Source organism: Manacus vitellinus, unplaced genomic scaffold (assembly GCF_001715985.3).
Source record: "Manacus vitellinus isolate BGI_N305 unplaced genomic scaffold, ASM171598v3 scaffold_13_pilon, whole genome shotgun sequence".
Classification (NCBI taxonomy): Eukaryota; Metazoa; Chordata; class Aves; order Passeriformes; family Pipridae; genus Manacus; species Manacus vitellinus.
The window spans coordinates 7,015,119-7,042,829 of NW_021938999.1; the positions used below are offsets into that span (position 1 = coordinate 7,015,119).

General features: G+C 35.6%; 1 protein-coding gene across 6 annotated transcripts in view; it reads right to left on the reverse strand.

The window, feature by feature from the left end:
- TAFA5 (TAFA chemokine like family member 5) overlaps positions 1-27,711 on the reverse strand; it is a 426,158-nt gene that overhangs the window by 30,271 nt on the left and 368,176 nt on the right. For 3 of the 6 annotated variants that reach the window (XM_029958099.1, XM_018068009.1, XM_018068005.2), the window contains one exon: positions 15,680-15,781. The exons of the other annotated variants lie outside the window; for them this stretch is intronic. In XM_029958099.1, coding sequence (XP_029813959.1) covers positions 15,752-15,781 — 30 coding nt within the window. In that variant the 3' untranslated portion in view covers positions 15,680-15,751. Of the gene's footprint in view, positions 1-15,679; positions 15,782-27,711 lie in introns of those variants that run through there. 6 annotated transcript variants of the gene reach the window in all.

A 27,711-nucleotide genomic window follows, 5' to 3' on the forward strand; every position in this document is an offset into this window, starting at 1 on the left:
TTTTTCCAGTTTTAATAACAAATTAAAAAAACAAACAAACAAACAAAAAACCAACCAACCAACCAACCAACCAAAAAAAAAAAAAGAAAACCACAAAAGAAAAAACCAAAAACAATTCACAAAGCAAGCAAACAACATTTTGCCACAGTATAGCCAATGAGAAAGGCCAATGCTTAAGGAACACAAATTGTACTCTTTAAAAAGAACAGTGGAATACAGTATTGTAAGGGTCCACCACACCCCTGAATATATCAATTTCATCTCTATCACACATCAACAGCACCAATCACACTACATACTGTCTTAGCTTACTTCTCCTATGAAGACGCTAATTCAAAGCCTACTTCCATTGACAGAAACCTTTTAATTTTAAGATCGAAGTTGTCCATGGCTATTATTATCACCTAATTGATACTGTACCAGTATTGTCCTCAAAACAATTAATTGCCTTTCGTGTTTATTTTCCTGCCTATATCCAATGTGCAATCATATACCCTCAGAGGCTTGTTCTCTAGACAGGGTCACAAAGCCTCTTTTTTTTTCCCCCCCAAAAAAAAGAAAAGAAAAGAATCAGCTTATTTTACAAAAATATTTTATTCTGAATATTATAGTAACCCTTTTGTTTACATGTTCCACTTTGAAATAACCTTGAATGGTGAGTATGACTAACCATAGAATTCTAGATGAAATTTCATTTATGTCTTGTGCAATGGCATTAATGCTTCTTTTTAAACCAAGGATGTGCTGCTTCTGGTGCTTCCAGGGGCAAGTAACATTTACCTTAGCAACTCGTATTTGTTGGAAGGCCTGATACAGAAGTGATGGAGTTAATAACAAAAAAAAAGCTTAAGAACAGATTATACTCTTGAGGAGTTAGAGGAAACTATTATATAAGACTATTAACTTTGGGTTATAGGAAAAAAAAAAAACAAATAAAAGACAAGTGTTGTTGCTAAGACTTTGGGTCAGATAAGCTAGATTAAAATAATATTTGTTTTAGCCTTGGGAAAAGAAAACTAGCAAATTGGGAAATAAGAGTTATTACAGTCAGAAATAGATAAATAAAAAGAAGATTAGCTAAGAAGTTTAAACCAAATAATCAAGGATGGAAACACTTCTGCATTGTATTTATGAGGTTATAATTGAAGGCAGGAGTTAGACATCTCTAAGTTCTTTTCTAAGTGTCTTCCAATATGCTGTTGGATTGATTAGCCACCAGTGTTTCTAATAAGGATATAGTGTCCGCTATCCAGTTTAACTTCACCTCTCAAACAGAACATTTGAAAACATAAAGCTTTCTGTCTGGGCACTGAAACTTAGAGACATATTACCATTACTGTTCAACATTACTCGTACTGAAACCAAAACCAAATTAATTTAATTTGAGGGCAACAACTGTACTACTTTCAATGTCCTTAGCAATGTTTTTATTTTCCCTTTTCCTTATTTAATTTTGTAATTGAATGGTCAATAAGCACACTGTCAAACCTAGTGCCCCATTTCAGTTTGACTCCTGGAAATTCTCATTTTATTCTACAAGATGTAAAGTTTTACACCCTTTGCAGTTTCCCTGTTTAATCCCAATGTTTCATTTGTACTGGTTATTCATCCAGTTTTGAGCTTTTCTGCAATGTCTTCTAGCTCTCTGCTTGGGATATATGTTCAAGAACATTTTTGGATATGCAAGACAAAGGACTCCAAGGGCTCTTTCATATTCAAGTCAAATATTAATCTGAGCTCTGCTGCCTATATGACTAATTATTTTTGCCTATTAAGAACTGATACCCTTCATTACAGGCCTCTATTTACTCTTCCGTTTAAATGAAACTCAATTACCTTATGATCACACAATCCAAGTCTATTTTCTACAAATGACATTTTTTATAATGTCCTCACTACTTAAAAAAGCCAATTTTATAGGCCAATCAGCTTTGTTGCTTCATTGGTGGAAGCAACACAAATCCTGTATTCTGAGGGAACTCCTTTTTTATGAGTAGTTTGTGGTCAGAAGTCTAGTCAGGAAAACAAAATCTGCTCCAAGTGATTTTCCCTAGGTACACACTGACAAGATTTTGCACCTCAAGATTATGGTGGTACAAAACTCTTTCAGGACAAGTAAGCTTCTTTGAGGCATTCACTTCACAGCCAAGGTTCTTGAATGCTCCAGGGCCCTGGAGCATCCTGGGATGCTCATAGAAGTATCAGTGGGTCTCTACTTATGCTATTCTCTCACATCCAGGTGCATTTTCACTTCTATTAAACTTTGCTTCTTTATTTTTTCACACTGCAAAGCAAGAATGTTTTTCCAAAGTACTAAGGTTTACCCCACTGTTGTTTGTTTGTTTGTTTGTTTGTTTAATTTTACTTTTTCTCTCTCAGATAATGAAAATCCATATTGAATAAACTATAAAATATAAGCCTGAGTTTTAAATAATAAAGACTATGGACATAACCAACAAAAATGCTGATAATGCATTTCCAGCTTTTTACTAGCCATGCTGCAACAAATTAATTTCAAAGCTGTTTCCACTTCCCTTACATGCAAGATGAAGCTGGGTACTGAATCTGTAAGATGCAGAGGGAGTGGCAGTAATACATTTGTCTTACTTATTTTCATACTAGGCTTACACAAAGGAGGTCCTCTAGAACTAATTTAACAAATGCTATGCTCTTTTGCGTTGCTCTGTAACCTAAAAGGGTAATTTCTGTGATGCTTTTTCTCTGAGGTTCTTTGGAGTTTCAGCTACATAATTTTCATTTTCAAACCATGACATTCTTTTCAAAACATTCAGTCAGACTCAGGGAAGATCCCATTGGGCTGTGTGGCTTCACATTTTGGTACTGAATGAAGGACTCTATGCATTTCATCAGCATGAGCGCACACCAGCAGCTTTTAGGACAACTTTGAGAGATCATAACACAACCTTTGTAGGAGATACTAGCAGAACACTAGTAATGTTAAGACGTGTTCAAAATAGATTAGGACCACATATCCAAAGACTACCTTTTTCATCGATAGTACTACCACTTTCACTCTCATGGGTACCTTCATCCCGACTGAAAGAAAAAGCATTTAAGCACATACTTAGTTTTCTGTCGATATGCATGTACCAGTCTGAAAGGCAGGACAGTGAATCACATTTCCCAGCATTAATTAGAGGTGACTGTATTTTGGGGGCACTGGTTCACTATTACTTCATTTCTATTCACCTCTGATGTGAGGTCCTGGTTTAGATTTCTGTAATTCCAGTGTAGGACTCAGCCTTTCTAATGAGACTGCGGCATTAGTGAAACCACTTACAAGCAGATTTTTATCTTCCTGTAAATTAACAATTCTGCAAGAATGTAAAATGATTCTGCTAAACACATTGAGCTGGCGATGTCTGAAAATTAACTTTCTAGTCATTGCTCCAGCCCACGTGGCACTTGACAAGTGCTACAACACTCAGAAAAAACCATGTTAATTATCACATGACTATTATTTATATCTCTATTTCTTGAAACACTATCCAGTCATTAAAGATAGTGAAAAATGGCACTATCCAGAATGAATATGAAATGAATATTCATAAAACAGCTAATTGTCACTGACATCTCAAATTTCATTATAATTTCTGTTTTGCTTAGCACTTTCTCACACTTGCAATAAGCCCATCACTATGCTATTCAATTACTGACTATAACAGAAGTCCAGACAAAATTATATATTCACAGTAGGACTCTACATTTCAAAATCAGCTATATAGTTAGGATGTTTGGAGAAATGCTTTTTATATAAGTATAGATGTATTTATGTAGCATACCACATCTTAACTTGCTTAACAGTACCTCCCGCTTTTTTTTAATAGGCATTGCATGTTTTAATTCACAGCAAATCTAATAATTCAAGAGTTGCTAAACTTATCACTGGAACTAAAATAAACTTTTCCCTTCTACTGGGAGATTATAATAGGCTTTATTTATTTACTCAGTGCACTTCATCACTCCTTTTAATGTCTAAGTAGGAAAATGCAACTAAACAAAAAGGCTTACAAGTGAGCTATTCTAATGTTTATCGAGACCATTATTTTTCTTGCAGGCTTGTTAAGCTCTTAAATATGTATTTGTATCACACTAATGTAGCCTGTGCTTTTTGTGTAATATCACCTACTTCACATACACATAGACAATAAGGGAGCTTAATTTAAAAATTACTATGGCTATAATGTTGGGTCTACAAAGCCAAAGGGAGATTATTTTAGCTTTAAAAATTGACTTGGGGAGAATTAACACAGTGAACAAGCATATTAAATACTAACTGCTTCAAACCATACTGATTCTTGCTGCTGCTAAAGAAAGGGCTATCTAATTTAAAATATTTTGCAGATTTTAAGGAGTACTTCCCTTTGAAATACCTTTGTGAACGCTGTTATTTGAAGTGCTTTAAGAAAGGAGCTGTCCTCTGTCAGCTGTTTAAAGCCGACAGTTTTGAACAGAACACTGTGATGAGGAAGTCTATCACAGGTGGGACACAGTCATTTGGGGAGGAGAATTTTTGATGGTTTGATCCTAACGAATTTACAAGAGTTCCTGGGAGTGTGGGTCAATATATCCTCCTTTCTGTAAATGGGAAGAAGTCGACTCCTAACTAGAGGGCAGTCAAGCCACACGGAGCTGCAGACCCAGCTGCAGAATGCCCACTGACTTCTGCCTGCGATAAATGTCAGCCTCTGAAGCAGTTATTTACAAGCTCTGTCTGTGGTAGCCCTGAGATTCCCAAGGCATGGTTGGCTGCAGCATTATGCACAAGCTCCTTTCAATTAGAGCGACCAAGGCAACAGGGACTGGAGCTGACAGGTCACAACCCCATTACACTTTATGGTGACTGACATTTTCTTTAATGGATACTTTTAAAAAATTTAAACCATTTTAAGAAACATTTTCCTAAGAAAATGTTTGTGTATCTATAAAAAATAGCTGCTCTCAGCTTCTCTTGGGTCTGCTATCATTCTTTCTTTTACTTTTCTGCTGCAGAAGATTCACAGATTGTATATAAGCAGGAATGACAAAAAGAGCTATATATGACAAAGTTTTAGACAATTGTACATTGCCATTCTCTAAAAAGGGTAACAGCCAATATGGGAAAAATTCTTTAAAGGGAAAAATCAGTGCAGACACTCAGTTTAAAACCGATGCTCTCTGTATGGTTCCTACAGAAGCCATCCATGATTATTCTAACTTAGATAAATGGTGAGTAGAAAAAACCCTCCAACAAACAACTGTATGAGAAGCACATCATACAGAGACTCTTTCTTGAAAAAGAACTGTCTGGTGACACTCACAGGCCGAGTTAGCTTCCTTCTCCAAAGAGGGACTAACAGCTAATGACAGTCTGCCAAAGAAGTTCTGCTAGAGGTCATATTTGATACTTGTGACATTTAAAACAGGAATGCAGAAAAAAAAGTGTTAATTCTGGGAAAAGAGTCAGTGAACACAAACTGCAGAACAATTAATTTGTTAATCTTCATCTCTACCTACAAACACCAGTATTTTCTTTACCCAGCTAGCTGTCTGGTGCATCCTTATGCTGTTTAAACATGTTAAATATAAAGACATATTTTAAGTGAATTGAAGAATACATTGGGAAGCATGTGTTTAAATGACATTTTACACAAGATTTTAAATACGTGTTTCCTTTAACTCAGCCCTTCATCATCAGTTAATCAGCTGGGACAGACCAGCTACACTGTGGGAGTGCAGAAGTATGTGAAACAGGGCATAAGATTCAATTCATGGCTAAAGTACTCCCAAAGATGCTGGAGTCACTGTTAATGGCCTGGATTCAAAGGCAAAAAAACCAGACAAGATACCTTGAAAATTCAACTGAACCATGGAAATTAGAAAATGTTCTCCAGAGAGAACAATCAGGTTCTGAAGCACCACACATTCATTGAATTTTTCCCTGATCTTTGTAATTTGGAGATACCTTCTCACATGTGATCTAGTAGCAAACTGGTGTTTTCTTCTTTAGTTGGTAGTCAGTCCAGGAGGAATGAGGAGATATGTTTTAGAGCTTTTAAAGAAACACATGAATTTTAAAGAGAATCCCTAAATTTCCCTTTGGTGTGGTTGATACTGCTTTTCTGATTATAGCAAACATTGAGTTAAGCTGCTATAAAGTTCTTTATGGCTCCAAACTGACAGTACTGAACTCACTATGGGAAAAAGAAATTGGTTGTCAGAAAAGAAATGGACAAATAAATAAATATACTGGTAGAAGTCAGAGAAAAATAATTTGCAATAGTGTTATTGGAATTGCTGAAAAAAGCATGTCTTTAATCTACTAGAGAAACTCATTCAGTGTGAAGACATATTTTGAAAAGAACAAAAGGGGAACAATGTGAGAGCAATTACATACCAGTTCATGACATATTATACTATGAGACTGGCACAGTAATCATGTTTGACCTCACCTACAGAGTAGCTTTTTAACAAAATAAGCAACCAAGAGAACAAAACATAGCACCTGTAATAATAACACAATGTAGAAAAATACTATTTAATTGCAAATTGTGATCATGGAAAATAAGACAACAAAAAGTAAACCAGGTGATAAACCCTTCTCTTCTAAATGCCCCTTGTTCTACTCAATACCTACTGGGTATTTTAGTTCAAAAATCAAAATATCACCTCAGCTGCAGATGAGATTCCTCTCATTCAGCTGTAGACATTGAGGTGAATGAGATTCACCTCACAGACTGATGCACCAAATTTAGGTACCTACATGTGAATTCGATATCCAAGACCCCATTCTAGTCAGTGAAAACCTGCAGTGACTGAAAACTCAGCTGGCTAAACAGAGAGACTTGTTGCATTTCCATTTAAAATGCCTTCCCATTTAAAATGCCATCTTAGAGTATCTGACAAAACCTCATGGGACTGATGGATATCACAGAGGACTTCAGGGACACTTTTCTGAAGAAGAGGCTGGAGAGTAGGCAGGAATACCTGAGACATCTCTCATGTATTAGACATCTGTGTATGGACAACTGAAGCAAAGCCATTTGATCAATGGATCCAAAGAGCCATGTAACCCTCTCCAAAGTGGACATCTCCAGCAGATCAGCTGAACTGGTGCCTACATGCCTTTGCAGGTGACCAGGATAAAAATCAGCATTATGAATTAAATGATGTGCATCTACTTTTTCCTATGCATACATATTAAGTGGTTGGTAAAAGGTTCTTCTGCAGTGCACATGTTCTACAAATGAGTTAAGCCTTGGATTCATTATTAACCAAGTGAACTTCCAGAGCACTTACTTTTACAATCTAGGAGGTAAATCACTGGAAAGAAAGAGGATTATTGTCTTGTCTTTTGAAGCCAATTCATTTGAAATACTGTGTTCAAATAAAGGAACTACATTCTTAGAAACAGATTGGCAAACTGGAAGGAGTTCTCCAGAGAACAAACAAAAATAGGAATAAATACTCCAAGTTTTACTTATTAAATCACTTGCATATTCCAAAGAACTCAGTGCTCTAACAACACGGACAAGTGACAAAAAGGAAGAATAGTATCAGCTTGCAATAGTACAGATCCTTAGAAAAGAAAGGGATTATAGTATGCAGTACTCTGGGATGTAATTAGAAGTCAGCGTATGAAGACAAAGATAAGAAATATAAAGAGAAACTTCCCAGTCAGTGACACTTTTCTAGTTATTCAGTAACCTCTGAAATGTAGAAATCCCACTTCACTGGATACTGAAATCTAAGCTTGATTTAGTAATAGAAAATGTACTTTAGAAGAGTGTCCTATAATCAACAGGGAGACGGATGGGATAATCTGAAAAGCTCATCTATTAGCAACACCTATGAATTTTTCCACACATTATTAGCTGACAGATATTTTGTCAGAAAAGCAACCATCCTGATAAAGAAACAAGATTTGTCAAGAGAATACCAAATAACTTTTACTCAGCACTTATACTTGTAGGCTCTTAGCAGCATTACCTTAAATCATATCTCTCCACCAATATTTCTGTTTAGCAGATGCTCATTGGCTAGTACTTATTTTGGACTGGCTTTAAGTAGAAGATTAAAGGCATTGAGTATTGATAACTAAATTAAAAGGGCTGGCTGCCAATAGCTATAACAGTAAGTAAAGAATAAAGAGCATTGCCTGCTCTGTGTCCTCTTGACCACACAGAACAATCATTAAGAATTAAGTGCTGTGATTCAGTGCCCCTCCTCCGTTTTCCCCAGGAGGCAATGCCTCACACACCACCAAGAACGAAGTACTCTGGGAACAAAGCCAAAAGTAGCTACTCGTTCTCTGAATGAGAACAGCTCAAAAATGGGTCTTACCCAAGACAGAGGGATGGGGGAAGGGAATGACAATGTTTCCTGCTACTGTTTATAATGCAAGTTTATTTAACTGGAATGAAATTTGTATAGACCCATCTTTTACTGTCTTTCTTAAATGAAGCTCAGGATTTTAGTTGAGTGGCTACATTAAAAACATGTAATATAATGATGCTTTTTCATTAGAGCAATTGATAATGTGTAAAGTTTTGAAGGGAATGCCTTTCCCCATTCCATATCTCTCCTTCTCTTTTCCCCACCACTGTTGCTAGATGTGTTTTTTTAATTTGTTCTCTCTGTTTGCTGTGTAGCAACAGAGCAAAAAATTGGGATGATATCTGAATCCTCCAAAAATCCTCCAGTGGCTCCTGTTTAGTTGTTTTTAGATATCTACATTGACGACTACAAGGTAGAATAGGCTAAACACAAGTGATTTTTAATTCATTGGGATTATACTGATGATTCATTTAATCAGGTATGTTCAGCATAAAGAAAACATTAAATACTCTCCAGGCTGTGTCTGACCACACATAGGTGGGCAGATGACAGAAAAATCTACTCCTGCAGGTGAGAGCCACAGGAATACTGGGGAGGGCAGCCGAGGTTAGCAGAATTGAGCTGGGTAGCAATAAACAAGCTCTGAACCATTTCAAACTGTGGCTGAGCTCCTCCTCCAGCATCCCCTCTCCAGAGGTCTGGCACCCTCTGAAAAGGCTTCAGTATGTGACAGATGAATCAGAGAGTATTCCTTGAGGGAATTCCACTGTTGCACAGCTCCTCTTTGTCTCTTGTTCCCTCTAGCGTAACATAGTGCATGCAGTTATCACGTTCATATATTCAGACCCTGGATTTGCACACAAATACAGATGTTTGCATCTGCATAATGAATACACCTCTGTTTTTTAGGGTGTGCTCACTATGATTCTAGCCTTTAATGTCTGATTAAATTAGGAGGATTTGCATTGTGACTTCATATAAACTTCATGGGACAATTCTCATATCAACAGTCTGTGAATTTAACTATTAAATATCAATGTCTTTCTGTGAATTTAACTATTAAATACCAATGTCTTTCAGTTATTCCAATATTTTATTTTTATTCTTTTTAAATACTCTACATACTGCAATAGGGCATGCCTTAGATATCTCTTAGCATGAAAAAAAGTATTACAGTAGGTGTATGATTTTTTTCTTGACTGAATAGTTTTCTTGATACCTGACTTTTAAATACCATGGGACAAACTGGACACTGAGTTTGCACTGCAGTCACTGGAGGGAAAATAAACCACCTCCAGAGAGCAATCTATCTTATTTTCCGATAAGCATCTGAGATAGGTCAGCGCACTGCTAAGTGTCCATTTCTCTGTGTAAATTACAGGTAGAGGCTAGGGTGGATATCTGAGGCTTGTACATCCACATTTTTGATATCAGCACAAACCCAAACGACCAATGAAAGTTAAAAAATTTACCTCTGTGCTTGTCCTCCTCCCTTTTTTCATAGACTTCATCACAAAATCTCAGAATCTTGGTATCACATAATGGTTGAGATTGGTGTAGACATCTGGAAATCCTTTAATGCAACACGTCTGCCCAGAATAGAGTCAGCTAAAGTGGGTTGCCCAGAGCAGTGTTCAGTTGGGTTGTGAATATCTCAAAGGATGGAGACTCCACAATCCCATTGTGTTTGACCACTCTTAAAGTAAAAAAAAAAATAATTTTTTATGTATAACTGAAATTTCCTGTATTTACATTTATGTCAATTGTCTCTCCTCCTTTCACTGGGCACCACTGAGAAGAGTGAGTTTCACTCTTTTATATAATCTTTCCATCAAGTACAAGATTCACCTGAGCTTTCTCATCTCCAGGCTAAAGTACTCTAAACTTGCTCAGCCTCTTCTCATATGACAGAAGTTCCAAGCCCATAACATAATCTATGTTATGTTATGGGCTAACATTGATTATGTGGTCCAGCAAAGGACCACATGTAATCTATGTGGTCCTTTGCTGGACTTGCCCTAGGAAGTCCATGTCTCTCCCATGCTGGCAACATCAGCACTGGTAATAGCACTCCTGATGTATCTTTCCAGTTCTTAGCAGAAAGGAAGTCAGCTCCTTCTAACCTGCTGGCAACCCACTGTCTAATGCAGCCCAGGAGGCTGTTAGTCTTTGCTGCAAGAGAGCTCAGCTGGCTGTGGCACAACTTACTGTCCATTAGGACTCCCAGGCATTATTCTGCAAAGCTGTTTTCCAGCCAGTCAGTCCACGGTCTGTACTGATGCATGGGACTATTCTTCTTTGGCTGCAAAACTCTGTATTTTCCTTTGTTAAACTTCACAAGATTAATACTTCCACTCATTATAGCCATCAAGAATTCAGTTAATCCAGTCCTTTAAGTCATCCCTACAATCAACTGGGATAGCAAAACTGCTTCAAAGGGCAATTCACCCCTCTATTGCACCAAGTAATGTCTCCTAGAAGGGGACACATCTCTCTCCACATGTTTGGCCAGTCACAGACTGGAGAGTTTTTGATACTTTCTTTATGCAAAATATGTTTGCTTGCTTCACAAAAATTCAGTCTTAATGCGTTATGTTTTCTCATCTCAAGAAGATGTGGATACTAAATTCTATTAAATATGGATCTGATGGTGCTCAGCTCTTCTTTGTCTCTGGTGTCCAAAATGCAAATGCTCCTCCAATAGCAACTTCTAAGGCATGTTTTTTTATTTGCTGTCTTATTTTAGACTTAAGTTATCCACTGTCTTAAAAACTTTTAGTTGCAACAATTTAAAGATATTCCTGTAATATATTATAAATCCTATGAGATGAATATTCATTATTCTTACATCCAGTCAAACTCACTACCTTTAATATGCCTTGTTTTTTTCACGCACACACCATATATGTTAGGCTTGATTTTAAAGTTTACTTGATACTTTTTCCATGATTGTTTCATAAGTTTTAAGAGTTCATGTCACGGCAGCTTGCAGCAAAGACAGAAAAGAAGTCAGTAAATTTAGATTTCTTTTCTAGAGCAAATGCAGGAAAAAAAGGGTTTTTATAATTTGCACAAGTCATTGAATAATGTTTGTATTGCCACTGGCAGTTTAAAGTCCAATGACAGATCATACATTAAAATCATAACATGAAACTCACTTGTAATTTAAAGTATAGATTATGTTACAAAACTGTATGAATTCTGGGATCTTTCAAAAAATTGAAGAATAAAGATAGAACTATGCTAGTTAAAGGAACCACAGGGCTAAGTGGAAGTTTACATGCAAAAGGAATAAAAGAAGAAATAACCAGTCTCACACCCCATAGGTCCTGTAAACACTTATGTCTAAAGTAAGAAGTCCTGCTACTCATGAAAAGAACTGTTTCAAGCTACAATTTTATGACAGAATCCTATTACATTAGACTCCTTCTGGAGCTCTTGTTCCCAAAAATATTGTCTTTAAAGTAATTGTTACACAAATTGCTCCATTAGGCCACATTCCGAAATTCTCATTCATTTTTCCATGTATTCAGAGAGTACCCTTCAATAACCCTTTCAAAAAATGACAGAGTTCCCCCTCTGGCATGCCCTCTCCAGATCTGTGACTCCCTTTGAAGAGAGGTCAGCTTGTGCAATATAGACCATAGAATGCCAAAAGCAAACTGTTGAGATAGACCCATCATTTGAAGTCATGCATGCTTTTCTCCACCTTTTTGTCACCTTCTCTTCTTAATTTTTTAAGGCTGCTAGGAACCAAACTGGCCTCTGGCATAAGTAAGGCATTCTTAGCAGTCACTTTCCTGGGCTTAATTATTGCAGTGATGCAGAAGAGCTGCGCATTTGGTTTTGTATTTTTACTTTCCTTGGTAGAATGTTACTGAAGGACAAAGCAGACAATGCAATATATGTCAAAACATATTACAGAATTTGTATGAAGCCTTAAATCTTTTTTTTTTTTTTGGAAGCAACTTGAAAAAGAACTTTACACTTAAAAATGTAAATCTCCGAGAAAAAAAACCCTAAACCCACCAAATCCTAACTAGAAGAAAAAGACAGTGTTTGAGGATCTTACTGGATATTCCTGCTAAACCATAACTTGCGTTCTCATATTAAAACAAACAAACAAGCAAACAACAAAAAAATCACCATCTCAAAACCAAAACAAAACCCAAAATACAAAAAAACCCAAAAGCAAACACAAAAATGCTTGGTTTATATTCCAAGTTAAAAAGTTTAGGCACATAGCACCTGGGTTATACAGGTGATTCTAATAGCTTCTCAACTTCCTCCTTAACTTCAAGACACTGCAAGTTTTTTTTGAAAAGTGCCATTAACATTTTCACTAAATGACTTTCTCCTGAGATACATTCTTGCTTCCTTCATAGGTGTGAACTCTATGCTATTTCCCTTACAAGTCTGTCATCAAGCAATCCAAGTAAGCATTTGCCTGTCATTGTTTCCACCTGAACAGACTGATCACTTTACTGCATATTTACAGTATTTGTTTCCTTTTTATTTTTTTCAATGATAGGAACGTAATTTGGTGTCACAGAGAAAGACTGCTATGGTCCTTTGATGAGAGAGTATAGGACAGTACATTATCTTACTTGGACCAAACTGGATTGGTAGGATTAATCTAGAGTCAGAATAGAGATTACACTCCTATTGATAATCAGCAAATATAGTGTGGCATGACAGCACTCCGAGGCTGCCCACCTCACACCCACATGCACAGCAGTTGCAATGCCGTGTGCAGTAGATGCTGCTGTTACTTCAAAATAACAACTCTTTTTCCAACATCTCTTTCTCTTTGTTTGAACTAGATACCGAAGCATCAATAACAAAACACCTTTGACTTATATCTGGAAACCTACAGCTTTGTATAAAGGCTGTGTTTCCCCCTGATTAATGCAGCTTTTCTTCAGCACTCTATCTCTGAACCATTTGTCTGCTGTGAGCTTTCCTTCTCTAAATCAAAGCTGCCACTGAAAACCAAAAAGATTGTAAGAATGTGTGCAAGAAGTTTTGACTAACTTTTATTTCCAGCCTTCTAACTGGTGTCTGCCGTAGTCATGTATATACGTTTACATTTTTCTAATGTAGGTTTCCATCAGATGACCTCTTAACAAGCAATGATTTAAAGGGATAACTTGAACATAAAATTCACGCTTCTGTATGAGCTGTTTTTAACTAACGTTCTTGAAAAGAACATTTGAAAGTATCATCTCAGAGAGAGGAAAAAAAAAAACTGTTCTGGAACTTCAGTCTTTATTTTCTGCATCCAACAACCTTCTTCTGCATCATTATTCTGTTCCCCCATTTGTGATTTGGTTTATTTAAGTCCATAAGAAATGACAATATAATAATACATACGAAAGCCTAAGTTAATGAATAGTATTCTATTCTTGGCACTACTACTGTTAAGCCTTCACCAAATTTCCCTTTGCTACACTACCAGAAAATCAGAAATTCTGCTTTGCCACGAGCACAGTTAATCATTAGCGAGGGCCAAAGAATCATGTCCTGTTTTAATCATAATGTCAAGAAAATGTTTCAATTTATTTGAAAACCTGTCATAAGTGAGAAATTGCAGGGGGGGTTGTTTTTTATTAAAGGTATTGACATTTTATCTTTGATTCTTCACAAAGTAGGATCAGTTATTTCATCTTTGTGCTTATCAGCATTAAAATAGTTAAAGACAGTGAAATGCAGTTAAACTTTCTAAGACCTGGATATTGATCTAGTAAAAAAAAAATCTTTCCAGATTTATTTTATTAGATTTCTCACTAAGAAATAAATTTAAAAAAGTGCAGGAACTGCTCAACAGTCATGCCATTCTTCTTTACTAAGGCTGTCACTTCTGGGGACATATTCTCCACCATCAAGGCATGTCATTTAGAGATGTCAGATTCATCCCATGCACTGTTTTACCTATACAGACTCTGTGAATTGTAGACTAAATATACCTGTACTGCACTGCATATATACTCCTTTTTTCGTCTAAGATATTTTGGAAGGACTATACGTGCCTTCTATATGATGTATAGATTTCACATAATCTACACTGTATTTCTATCCTCAGTTAGTTAGTCACATTCAGGCACTCTCTGCAGCCAAAAACTTGTAGAAAACTATTAATTTACCCAGATACACTGGATATTTTAAGGATGAGAGAAATAGCTCCCTGCTAGGGTCTGCTTCTCTCCACAGAACCTAAACGGGGTTCTCAATATCTACACTTCAGTGAGTCCCATTCCCTGTCTGTCTTTTTCATCCACAACTTGCCTCATGTGCAATAAAACTGTGCCTTTATCACTCTGCAGGGGTCTAGTCAACAACTGAAAACTAAAACTGTTTATCATATTTAATTAGGCAATTTAACCATGCTGATTTCAGGATTGCACTTCTTCCTGATTCACATTTGAAAACAAAACTCAGAATGTTTAAAAAGAAACTGTCACACTGAACTGTAGCTCGAGGAGCTCTCCAAATCATAGTAGCACTCTTTCCTGATATATCAGCTCTTGAGGAGATTTCTCCATCACTCTAGTAAGCTACAGACCAAGTAGATAAATTGTGGTGTCGAAGTTCAGAAAAGTGTGGAATTTGAATTATACCACAAGACATCAGCACTGAAAATTTAAAATAGTGTCTACTTTTGTTGCCTTTCCCACAATGACTGTCTTTGGTCCTGATTTAGGTTCAATGTAAAGAGATTTTTTTAAAGAATTAGTAGTGAGTATAATTTCAATAAATGTGAAACATCTTACATATGAGGTTTGTTCAGGTTGCAGTTTACAGAGTTGGATGAAGATCAAAGTCAGTGAGTAGCCTTACATTGTGTATGGATAACTGCATGGGTCATTCATCTTACCAGAAAACAAAAAGCCTGAAATTCTATGACTGAATACATGTGCAATAATGTTCTCAAAAATTATTTTCAAAATGAAAAGTACTGAAAATGTATGGCACCTTCTAACCTCTCCAGTCTGCTCTATTCAGGAAGAAGAACCAATGAAAAAGCAAAAATTCAGTGGAGCCAGGGTAGATTTTGTAGAAGCAATTTACATCAGTCTGTATTTGGGGGGAGATATTCCTTGGCAAATACTGATAAAGCAAACTTAGATATAATTCTAGGCATTTTAAAATAAGAAATACAGTTGATTATCTAACTCTTCTTCATGAGTTAGATCATCAAACTCTTTTTCATTAGTCAATCTATGAAGTTATGAAGAGTTATTAATGGTATATAGATAGATTAACAAAATTAATACACATTTTTAGAAGAAATGTAGGTAGTTCAATTTTATTTTTTTTTTACCTTGCTTATGAAAACCATAATTGGTACTTTTGGAGAGTCATCTCAGTAAATTCAGTCAGCAAATGATTTTCTTTTGTTTAGGAGCTGTATGATTCACTGATTCTTAACAAGTGAAGAAAATACCTGTAGGCAAACAACAATACTAAGCTTGCAGTGCACAGAAGTGAGCTAAAAAACAGATGCCAGCCCTCTGCTCTTCCTGTATAATTTGTACATGGTAACGAAAGTAAAGTGATTCCTTAAGCATATTTTCTAGCTTATTATTCACCACTATCTTATTTCATGTGGCACTTCAAAATGCTCTTTTATACCTAGGTTGCTAGAACAGGATATCAGCAGCTTTTTGCTAGTGCATATAATTGAAAGGCTGCTACTTAAAACAGGCACCATTAAAAATCTGAATTTGCCAGCAGTTACAGCCCAATTCTATGCCTAGAATAGAAAAGCAATTATGGTATGCTGCTGTATTTGGAAGTGTTGACAAGTCTTAACCTTTAATGGTGACTCCTATTTATAATAAGAAACATACACATTGAGGATCTTTCTTTAGTCTATGTATAACCACCATAACAAAAACAGTGTAAGTAGGTAAGGTGGAATGAAACATTTTATCGTGATTTAGGCTTCAAACAATAAATTCCATTACATTTCAAAGGTAATTTCAAAATTTTTAAAATTTCGATGGTTCTATAATTTCAGAAATTAGTCTAGAGTCATATCTTTTTGGTTTTGCTTTGTGAAAGCACTCCCAATGTTAGACATGAAGTACTTAATACCACTCTTCAGCTTTAAAATGAACACCATTAACAATTCCTGACTATACATTACTCAAAGGGGATCAAAATCCATTGACTTTGCATTCTAATTTTGCCAGAATACAATCTTGTTGCCTCAGGTGAAATAAAAATAAATTCTCAGTACTGCAAAGAATATGAGTGTTCAACTGTACAGATGTGTCCTAATGGCAACTCATACAGTGCAGCATGTTAAGCACACTTACTGCCTGACATCTTGTGCATTTGTTAAAACAGGAATATATCTGTCATTTCTGAGGTAGACTCAAAAGATTAGGAGGGTAAAATTATTAAGTGTCGTGCCTTTTGTTGCTGAAAAAGGTCTTGGATTTGAAGGGACCAGTGAGCTGACTACATTCCTGTATTGTTGCACATAAGCTGGATTTGCACTAACAATACAGTACTGATTATACCTTAAAGCAAGATTTACTTTGCTGTAGAAGATCATCCCTCTTTATTTACTGAGCTAAGCACTTCACGTGCATTACCTTGTCTAGCATGAAATAAAAGGGCTTGTATTTAAAAAGGCTTCTGATGAATGAAGAGTTACATATGTCTTCAATTATTTCAATTATTTACCATTTATGCACTTAAAATGATTGTAAAAAATATAGTTTTATGGAGAATTGATAGTAATGTTATACAATTACTGTAAGTAGCCTTTGGAAATGTAATGACAAAGTTCTTTATTCCTGTGTTATCCCAAATTGGAGTGTGGATGAATATCAGTTTGGTCAATCACATTTAGGGGGGTGTTTCATCCTAAAAATTAAAGTCTCTTGGTTTTTTCAATACTCAAAATACTCAAAACTTGTATTTTTATCTAAATAAGGAATGCCATTCATAGAATCATATAATCTTTGTTAATCTAAGGAATACAAAACATTCTTAAAAAGCCACAAAAAAATCCTTGTAAATGAAAGGTAAAAATATTATCTTTATTCTGATTGCTAAAAATGAGAAAACTAACTTGATGCAGTAACAGAGTGTAAGGTCACTGGAGATTGACCCATTAGTATAATACAGGGGTTTTAAAAGCAGCAGTCTCTCTGGTATGAGAATACTAACCTATTACTTCAATGATGTGTTATTAAGTAAAAATAATGGTATTTCTTTTACTTTGTCAATACTAGGTTTGTATTTTAAATTCAGTTAAGGAGAAATAGCTAAGCTAAGACAGAAAATTTTTCAGAATTCAGAAGTGTCTCCACATTGGTCTGAACAGACCTCATTCCATTCCCTTTTTAATGTAACTTCTGTTCTAGGAATTTAAGGTACTGTGGAGTCACCAAGCTGGCACACAGAAATCCCAATACCAGCACAGCTCTGGAGCTTGGGTACCTTTAAAAATGACACAAATAATAAGAAAGAGAATCCAGGCTCATTCATTTGATTTAGTAGATGAAACCAGGACCAGATTCCATTTTTACGTAGCCCTCATTCAGGCCAGTTCCCATGGACAGTAGCATGAATTAAGATAAGACCTCACATTTGGTTTAGTAGGATTTGTAATGATGTGTGCCATGGTCTGAGATCTGTCTCTTTGAAGAATATCAATCTTTCTACATCCTTTTGAATGACCATATTTCTCTTCAGTACTACATGTTTATAAATCTGTAGTAACATTCTAAATGTTACTCACTCTGCAAGAAAGAGGAGAAATGTACAGTGTACTTTGTACTTAACCAGTGGCAAGAGTGGTTGTTATTCTGGATATTTTGGGTCATGGAACAGAATGATGAGTTTAAGTTTCATGAGTCATCTTGTGTAGAAATCCCACAGAGCAGTTCTATGCACATATGTAGATAGAAATAACAGTAACAATGTTTGTGAGTCTGTCCTACGTTGGCATAAATATGAAAGTCTACATAGACAGGCAGACCTTTCAAATGTCACAATTTGATAGCAAATGCTTTTCGTAGGGTGAGAGAAATATTTCCTCCTGTTCATCCTTCTTCGTAAAAGTAAGACTGATCCCCATTAAATGTTGAGCCCCATTGACAAGGTCTTTCAATTCCTTTTATCTTAACTGCAAGTTGAATATTTCACACAGTCTAACTTTTGATTTGGTAGATTAACTTATGTCTTTTATTGTCTTTCTCATAGGCATGGGTAGCTACCTAATGATAAAGACTTTCCCATAATAAAGTCAGGATGGACAGGCATAGATCTGCCAAGATTCCTATGCAGCCCTCAAGAATTTTGAACAGGTTTTTCCCTACTGCTACTGCAACATTTTAAGCATGTAACAAATATGTGTTGTGGACTGATGCTCTGAATTTTTCTATCCCTTTCCCCCCCAAAAAATGAAAAGACAGTATGTGATAAGCTGTAAAATTACACTGAAGTCATGAGACATTCCAACAGCAAAACTAAATCTTAACTACATTACCAATTTTAATGTAGAGTTATACAAATCTGTCCTTTATATTAAAAATATGAAAATCTAAACTTAGGATTTTAGTAAGGAATACCACTTGTAGGACTAGACTCTTACTTGTAATACGAAGCTTTTATACAAATTGATGACACCTAAAAACCTCATGGAGAAAACACTAGCAGTCCACATCCAATCATAATTGTTCTCTCACATTCCGAGTTACTAAAAGTCACAACATGATTTTTAATTTTACAAAGGAAAAAATTTCTCTCACCAGCTTCTAAAAAGCAGAAGACACGATAATTTTAAATTAACTGTGTTTCTACCCAGCTTTTTGTTAAATCAGAAGATCATAAAAAAAGATAAACTACACATGAACTTTCGTTACATAAGATTTACATTTTCTCCATGCATGCAAAGAAATTCCTCATCCAATCAAAATGCTGATAACCTTCAGTTTGGAAATTGAGTTTATTTGAAAGACATCTAATTTTTATAAAGTGATAAAGATTAAAAAAAAAAAAAGAAACTTATTAAAACTAGTTAGTTGACTGCCCAAAAAATTACACTTATAAATGAAGCACTTTCGACTGTGTTTCTGGAAACTTTAACTTTTCTTCTCCTGCACATAGGTCACTTCTTGGCCTATCATTTTTAACCTATATGTAAGTAACTCACAACACAATGCACATCCCGCAACACTTCTGGTAAAATATACAGTAACACAAATAGTGTGACCAGGTAAATGAGCAGGTCTGATCCCTTCTACAGAACAATTGTGATTGTCAATATATTGTGAGTAGGCAAAGCAAGGAAAAAAAAATAGAAAGCAGTATGGTCAAAAAGAAGATTATATCTACATGAATAAAGAATGGATGGTTTTGATACAGGATCTTACACTAGACTCTGGGCTAAAATAACTCTGCAAAGTGCTGTTGGGACTGTGACTGGGCTCAACATAACTTTCCTGTAAGAGACTTATCTAAAATGCACATAAAGGGAGGACCTTCACTACTGAGTCAGTAGAGCACTGCAGTCCAAGACACAGCTAATTTTGGAACAGTCTGTTCTGTTTTGCTAAAACTGTCATCTAGAAGATCTCTGATTAAATGAAGAGGTTTCAGAAGATATTAGAGAAAATAATTAAAGGAATGAAAACAGACCTTCTGTGCAATTCAGAGTCCAACTTACCTGATCAAAGGAAAAGATTAATGGGGAAGAAGCGACTTAGTCACAGCCTATAAAGATCTATACAGATTTTTATCATGCATTTTCCCATCCAGCAAACAAAGGTATAATAAGATGCTACGATTACCAGTTGATGATAGACAAGTCTGCCCCTGGAGTGTAGTTAAATCTTCTAACCAAAGACTTTTAGAGGCATTTATGTAGTTTTACTTTCGAGTCTCCCCACTTGATGATTTAAAATAATGCTTTATAGAGCATTGTTTAATAACATGATTCTCTTTTCCAAACTAATAATCTACAGAACAACTTAACTGATAATTAGTTCTTTTAATATTAGAGGGTAAATTAATTCAGTGAACGATTCAGAGAAAATACAAGGCTAACTCACCAATAACACAAGTGAAAAAAATTAACATCATAAACCTCTATTTCATGAACAGATCTGTGATTTAAACACATTTTTGCAAAACCTCCTAAATGAAGATTCATTTCTTTTCAGTTAAAAAGTATGTTTCTTTATTCAGGAGTCCACAGTTCTTTAAAAAATAGCATCCATTGTAATTTTATCATTTGGGAAGGTAATATGTTGAGCTAAAATCTTGCCTATTCAGGTTTTATTTTTGTAGGATGTGGACTACAGATAATTTGAACAAGAAAATCTTCTATCTTTTGACAACCACTCATTTGCTTTTAAACTCCTGCGCACTCACTGTCTGCAATCATGCTCTAAAGCACCATAATTAAAACATGGAGTGCTGGATGTATTTAACAGGTTCAATTCTGTTTGCTGGTTAAAGATTAAGAGACCAAAAGATGGAGTCTATTAACAATACTGTATGAAGAAAGAGAAATCACTGCAGACTGAAGTAAGTCCCACTGGGGGCCTAACAAGCACCTGCCATTTTCATGCAGTGAGAGATCAATCAGTCTCTATATGCAGCAAGATGACTTGCCAAAAGCTGAACCACAAGGGGGAGAGAAGAAAAATTATCAATTCCCCAAATTCTGTGCTCTGCAGTAATAAAACGTTGTGTTCTAAACACTTGCACTGTCTTTGCAATTGTGATATCTTGGTCAAGTTCAAAATGTGCAGTGAAACCTCGGTATCCAAAACGTATTAGAAAATGAATTCCCTCTGTTGTAACTGTGTAAATTTAGTCACATTACAAGAAAAATAAGTTTTGGGGTTTTCATACAGACAGTTGTGGAGTACAAAAACCCAGGTTTTTGTTCTCATGTACAAGATTGCAGTTTAAATTTTCCAAAATTGGACTCAGTGCTTATTTGATTTCTGGTTGCCCTGGAGGACTAAGTTGGCCAACAGAATACTAAAATATTCTAAATACATATCAAACACAATAGTGACAACTGGAAATAAAATAAAAAAAATAAAATTGGAATTTGTCTATTTGTCAGAAAGTGTTGTTATTAACACTCCTATAAGTTCACTTGTTATCAAGCAGAAGAATAGCCAAAAAAATCACAGAACATTGCACACAATTCTAGGTCAGACTGAAACGCCAGGCTGTTACCAGCTTGGGTTGGTGCCAGGGCACATGGATACAATTGTATGTTAAGGTAAGAAAAACCAACCTCAATTTGCAAAGATCAGAAATCACAAATGAAATCTCTAGACATTATTATTCTTTCCTAGGTAATCAAGTACTCAAATACATCTTAAAAGGTGACATGATCAAACAAAATTATCTGGAATTCTAGAGAAAGCACTGAGATCATGCACTTATGCGATTAGGCTGGATTTTTTAGTATTTTCATGTTATCTCTCAAGTGTTCTTAAGGGCACTTTCCCACAATATGAAGTGTGATTTTTCATTTCCTGTTATACAGAAGACAGCTGTGGAGCAGTGGTACAGTAGTAAATAATACAGGATGGGAATCTGTTTGGTATACAGAAAAACACAACAAACAAAGAGGCTTATTAGAGGTATTTATTTGCATTTTCCCTTCACTATTGTTCTGAAGAATGATGGTTATAATAAAAACCCTCACTTAAAAACGTCCAAACCTGTCTTTCGATGTAACAAGAGAAGTCCAAACTGGCAAAAATGAAAAATAAAGAGGACCGCCAAAAATGCAAAAATAGTCCATTATTCTTCATTATTCGATTAGAAAAATACTTCTGTTTGAAACAAAAGAGTGCAAACAAATGGTCTGAGAAAACTGTTTATCATTTAGTGGAGAAATTGTTTCAGAAGTGTTCATCCTTGCACAAATATAACTTTTGAAATATTATTAAGGTCATGGTCTGCAGAGGTTATCTGCTGGGTAAATGACTGTAGTCCTAGCTCAAGAGAGATCCAAAGGTGGCTATAACTGTTACATCAAACTCGCAGAAGAAAAAACAAGACTTTTTCAGACAGGATTTGAAATAGCTTGCTCAGTTCTGCCAGTTCCTGCTTTAGTCTATTCTAGTCTATTAGGTTTCAGCAAATCCATCTCCCTGTTAGTTTTGCTTCTCAAACACTTGTGTTGATATACTTAATTTTAATACCACACCTTCAGTTATAGAAATACAACATGACACTGTGCGGATTGTGCTGCTCTTCAGTCTGAGGTAAAGTTCTGACTTCAGAGAAGTGAACAGGAAGACTTCCATTGGTTTTGGTGGGATCATGGTTTAACACATAGACTATAAATAAACACATCTCTAGGGTCTGCACCACAAATCCTTTTATCACCTAATGCTCCGATCAAGTTCCATACATTAACACTCAGTAAATTAATTTGTACTGTAAAAAAACCCAACCAAACAAAACCCTAATCAATTACAGTTATGTAGACAATCTTTAAGAAAATAAATAAAACAAGCATCTGATAAAGATTAAAAATAAAGCAAAGAAACAAAAAAGCCAAAAAACAATAACAAACCTCCCCCTTCCCACCAACAGAAAACAGCACATGCGAGGAGGTAAACTGAAAATAATTTTTTTCACACAAAAAAATTTGAAATTTAAACTGTTCTGCAATGTATAATATACTTGCCAATTAAATAGGGAGAAAGATATTATTTCTTTTTGGCTTTCAAATATCACAAAAAATATAGTCTGTACTTCTATGTGAGAGCTAAGTACAAAAATGAACAATGCTGCAGTCTTTGGTGATTGCTTCTTCTTTAAAAAACACGTCTAGTACGACATAAACAACTTAGCGAGTTCAGTGTATGAATTGCATGTCACTTGGGTTTACTGTGATACAGTGCCTACAGAAGAGATTCAAAGGTAAAGCCATGAAATAATACTCAGAATACAAAACAAATTACTTCTCTTTCTAGGAATCACTAGATCATATTCATAGAAGACCAAACTAAATCATGCCTACAATATTTAGAAACCTTATACCAAGACATCATATAATAGACAGCTTTACCTAGTCCTGAAAGCACTTGCACTCTCAGTTTGACCTAAACTTTCTCTGTGATTTTATATTAAATATCAACATGAGTGCATTGATACTGATACACAGGGAAGTATGTGCTCTGGGGAGAATGCTATCTTTCTTCTGCCTAAGCTTCTCTATGATCTACTGTGCCTAAACTAAATTCCACTTAACTCCCCAGAAAACTGCAAAAAATTTTTATGGTCAGTCACAATCTGAAAAGCAATGGAAAATGTAGTGTTTAACTCTTAGGAAGCAACCTAATGGCTACCATCCATATTCCTTTCAATACAAGCTATATAACAGGTTCACAGCCTGAACCAACCATACTGAAAATTTTCCAAGAGCTCAGCTTAGAATTTTGAATAAAAAATTGTAAATATTAATTCTCAGGTATTTTTAAAGAATGTCAGTGCAATTTTCCTGCATCATCAGGAAGCATACTGGCCACTTTATGCTGAAAGGAACTTTGGTTATCATTGCAGAAAAAATATTTTAAAGCATTACTTTGTTAAACAAATTAGAAGGACTCCTTTGAGTATTCATAATACATATTTACTAACTATTTTAATTAAAACCCATATCCCTCTACTTAACTTGAAACCTATATTTCAATCTGCCTTATGATTTTTCAAGGTTCCTATATCATATGAACATACATTTTTGAAAAACAAATATAAATCAAATGTGATGGAATAAACACTGATTAGAACATTTTGGAACATCATTACCATACCCAATTTACATGGCACAAATCTGCTAACATCTGCAGTGATATTCAATCCCCCAACATCTTTCATATCACGAAGATGAAAACAGCCTTTTTTTTCCCCTTCTTTTGCTACAATAAATACAACACTGTATTTCTCCTATTTTGCATTTAACGAGAAGCCAATGAGTGTCATGTCATATTAGCATAGAACATGAAAAGGGAGAAGATGGAAATAAGATGCTGAGCAGTTCAAGTAATCTGTTAGCCCAGGACCTAGAACAAGAAATTACCTCCATCAGACAGTAATTCATTGTTCTGGGAGGCTCCAAGATAAATAACCTAGACGACAGCATCACCTCCCTTGGTACTTTTCATATTTCTTCATTTCCAGCATCAAAACTGAATAGTGAAATTTTAAACAAGGAACAATCTATTAAAATTCATTAAAAACATCCCCTTACATATATTGACATGCAGAAGGTTTAGAAACCACTGATGTTGACAATTTGTGACCCATATTAAATCCCCTTTTACCTAGATGGCCATTGTTTGTTTATTTTTTAACTGGGAAAATACTCTTTTGAATCTTAACAAGAAAATAAAAATCTGCCAAAAATTTACATTTATTCTGAGGGTTGTAAACTGTTGAAGTTATATGCACAATGTGCTTGCACAAAGGTGCAATAAGTATCATCCATTCAGAGCCTACAAATGAAAGCCCAGACTAAGATGCAACTGCCAGATTTTTTCTTCAGTTGAACTGGTTTACCCAATGTCCATTTGCATTATTATACTAAAGTCTTTATTCATCCTGAAAAGGCAACTGTAGTTTTCCCCTACTGAGAGTGGAGTGTACAACTTATCCAACAGATTTGTGATTGAAATTATAGTATGTCCATCTGAAACTTTTTAAAACAGACAATTAAACTCCACTTCAGCTCTGTAGAAGTACATCCAACAAAATGTTAAGTCTTTAAAAACCATTCTCCTCTGAAAAGTCCTACAGACAAATAACTGTTGACAAGCTCTTTAATTTGCAGTTCTTTAGTTTCACAGACCCACAGTGGCAGCAACCCATCACCCACAAGGTTTTTTACCTCTTTGCTCTTTTCCCTTGTCCACATCCTTTGCCCCAGGCATTCCTCTGCTTCACAAAGAGCTAAGGAAATTCTTGTTTGTATTTCAGAAAACCTGAATGCAAAAAAGTTATGATTTGCAAGCTTCCAAACCCAGCAAATCCACTGCATCAAATACGAGCACTCAGATTCAGGAATATGAAACCAAATTGCTAAGACCTTCAGCTCCTAACCTTTGCAAACTAGTTGGACCAAGCCACTTTCCTCCGGGCCACTGTAGCTGTCAGCATTGCAGTGGCAATGAGTGGATGGGGTGTTGAGCAGGGTGTTGAACAGATACTGATTGTTCTGTTTGTTGCACTGTCTGCCCACCTTCCTCTTCCACAGCAGAAACCATCACAGCAGCATCTCTGTCCCAGCCATGTGTATACTCCACACCCTATGAGGTGTGGGATCCCACATCCTATCCCACATACTTTCCAGGTGAAGAACTATTATTACACATTATGATTACCTACAAAGTAAATATCTAATCCTCAGATCACTCTGAAAAACAGCTTATTACTGTCCAAAAATAAGGTGGGGTTTTTTACCACTTATCTTTTGTAACTCAGGGCTTTCGGTTTTTTAAAATTGTGTTTCAGATACACCACCTACTTTTCCAAGGACAAAAATGAAACGTATGCCAAAAATAATTTTAATGTGAATGTATCATTCCTCCCTAAATTAATGGAAGACCTAGTCCTAGGCTCATAAAATTCTTGCTTATTTGCTTTTATTACCATGTATTACCAATGACATATAAGATACACTCTTCTTTCCTATTTTAATAAGCACTTTTACTAAGAAGATGGTAATGATGGATCCTTTATTATGAATTACTTTGAATTTTTTACATCCAAAAATGTTATCAGCAGTACAATCTCCATTGCTAACAGTCGACCACTCTGCACCACTAAGCAAGAGAAAGACAGCTTCACTTAGAGCAAATAAAGTAGCAAAAATACCTTTTCTTATGACAGGAACTATAGCTGCTGGACTTCTCATCTTGGTTATGTATTTCTCATACTTTCTGCATTCTTTGTGTTCATCCTAATTTGAGATTAGGATGATTCCATAGGACTCTAAAAGACAAATCATTCCTCCTAGAATGATAAAATTGCTCCTGTGATCAAGTCAAGTAATTCAGCTTGCTCGAGCTCTGGGGGAGGCAGAGCACTGGAAGAGCAGCAGCCCCTTAGATCACTGGGTCACTGGGTCACTGTTATCCCTGTATGAAAACCTAACTCAAATGACCCAAGTGAATAGCCACCCACTGTAGATGAAAACACTCTGATTAACCCTTATGAGGGCTGTGCTATGTTCAGAAGACTCAGGAGTATTCACGAGATTTCTGATATTTAAGATGCAATTCGTGATAAAGCAGCAAGGGGAATCTACAGCAAGACCTTAACTGAAGCAACATTAGATGTCTGTCTGGGGCACCAATCATCTCATGTGAAACCTGCCTGAGAGCTGGCAGATGATACTGCAGGGTTTACAGCAGCAGCAAGACAATCTAAGATTTTGCAGGAAACTTTCACAAAAAACGTTTACAGAAAACTTTTAAAAGTTTACATATATAGTTGTATTAATGTCTTTTGTATTAATGTATTAATACTTCTTTCCCTTTCCAAATCCTTGGTTCACTTCCTACTCCTGTCAACTACACCTCTAGGGGTCAGGTGTAGAAAAATATATAATTTCATCGTGGCAATTGTAAGAGCTATGGAAAGATTTCTGGATTTAAGAGGCACAGTTGGACCAAAATATTCTATTGAAACATGTACTATCAACACTACAAAATCAGAAATAAGTCCTAATAATAATCTTTACTGTAGTTATCTTTTCTTTCATCTTTTTCTCTTTATTGTGTCCTAATGGAATACCATTTTTAAAGGATACTGTTCCAGAATTGATGGTACAAAAAGATAGTATCAGAGAATTAAGAAATACAACCTATTAGTTTCTTTGTGCACTGATATTATGCCCCTTAAGAATAACTCACTTGGAAATAACTTGTGAGCAATATTATCTCTATCTTATGGGTTTTTACAGAACTCAGTTTTATTTTTATGGTTGTTGTTCATTTACCGAAAAGGTTAAAGATTTTCTAAAGTGTTTCATTATTCATCAACAACAGACCTTTTCACATATTCTAGGAACATAAATATGCCCCCCCAAACACCTGCAATTTAATTACTGCCACTGTATACTAGCACTGAAAACCCTAGATTTTTCTTACATTATACAGTAGAGTTATTATAAGAGTGTAGCATGATGAAACATACACACTTAGTGCTGGTCAACAGAATATTACTGAACCAAGCTCAATAAATTCTGATTTTCTGTGTTTAGCAAGACTCAGAAAACACCATTACCATCAGCAAATAATGTAAGAGAATGGAATTTCATTTCTGCTCTCATGGAAAAGGAAAAAATTCACACTGCTGAGGAGGTCATGCAAA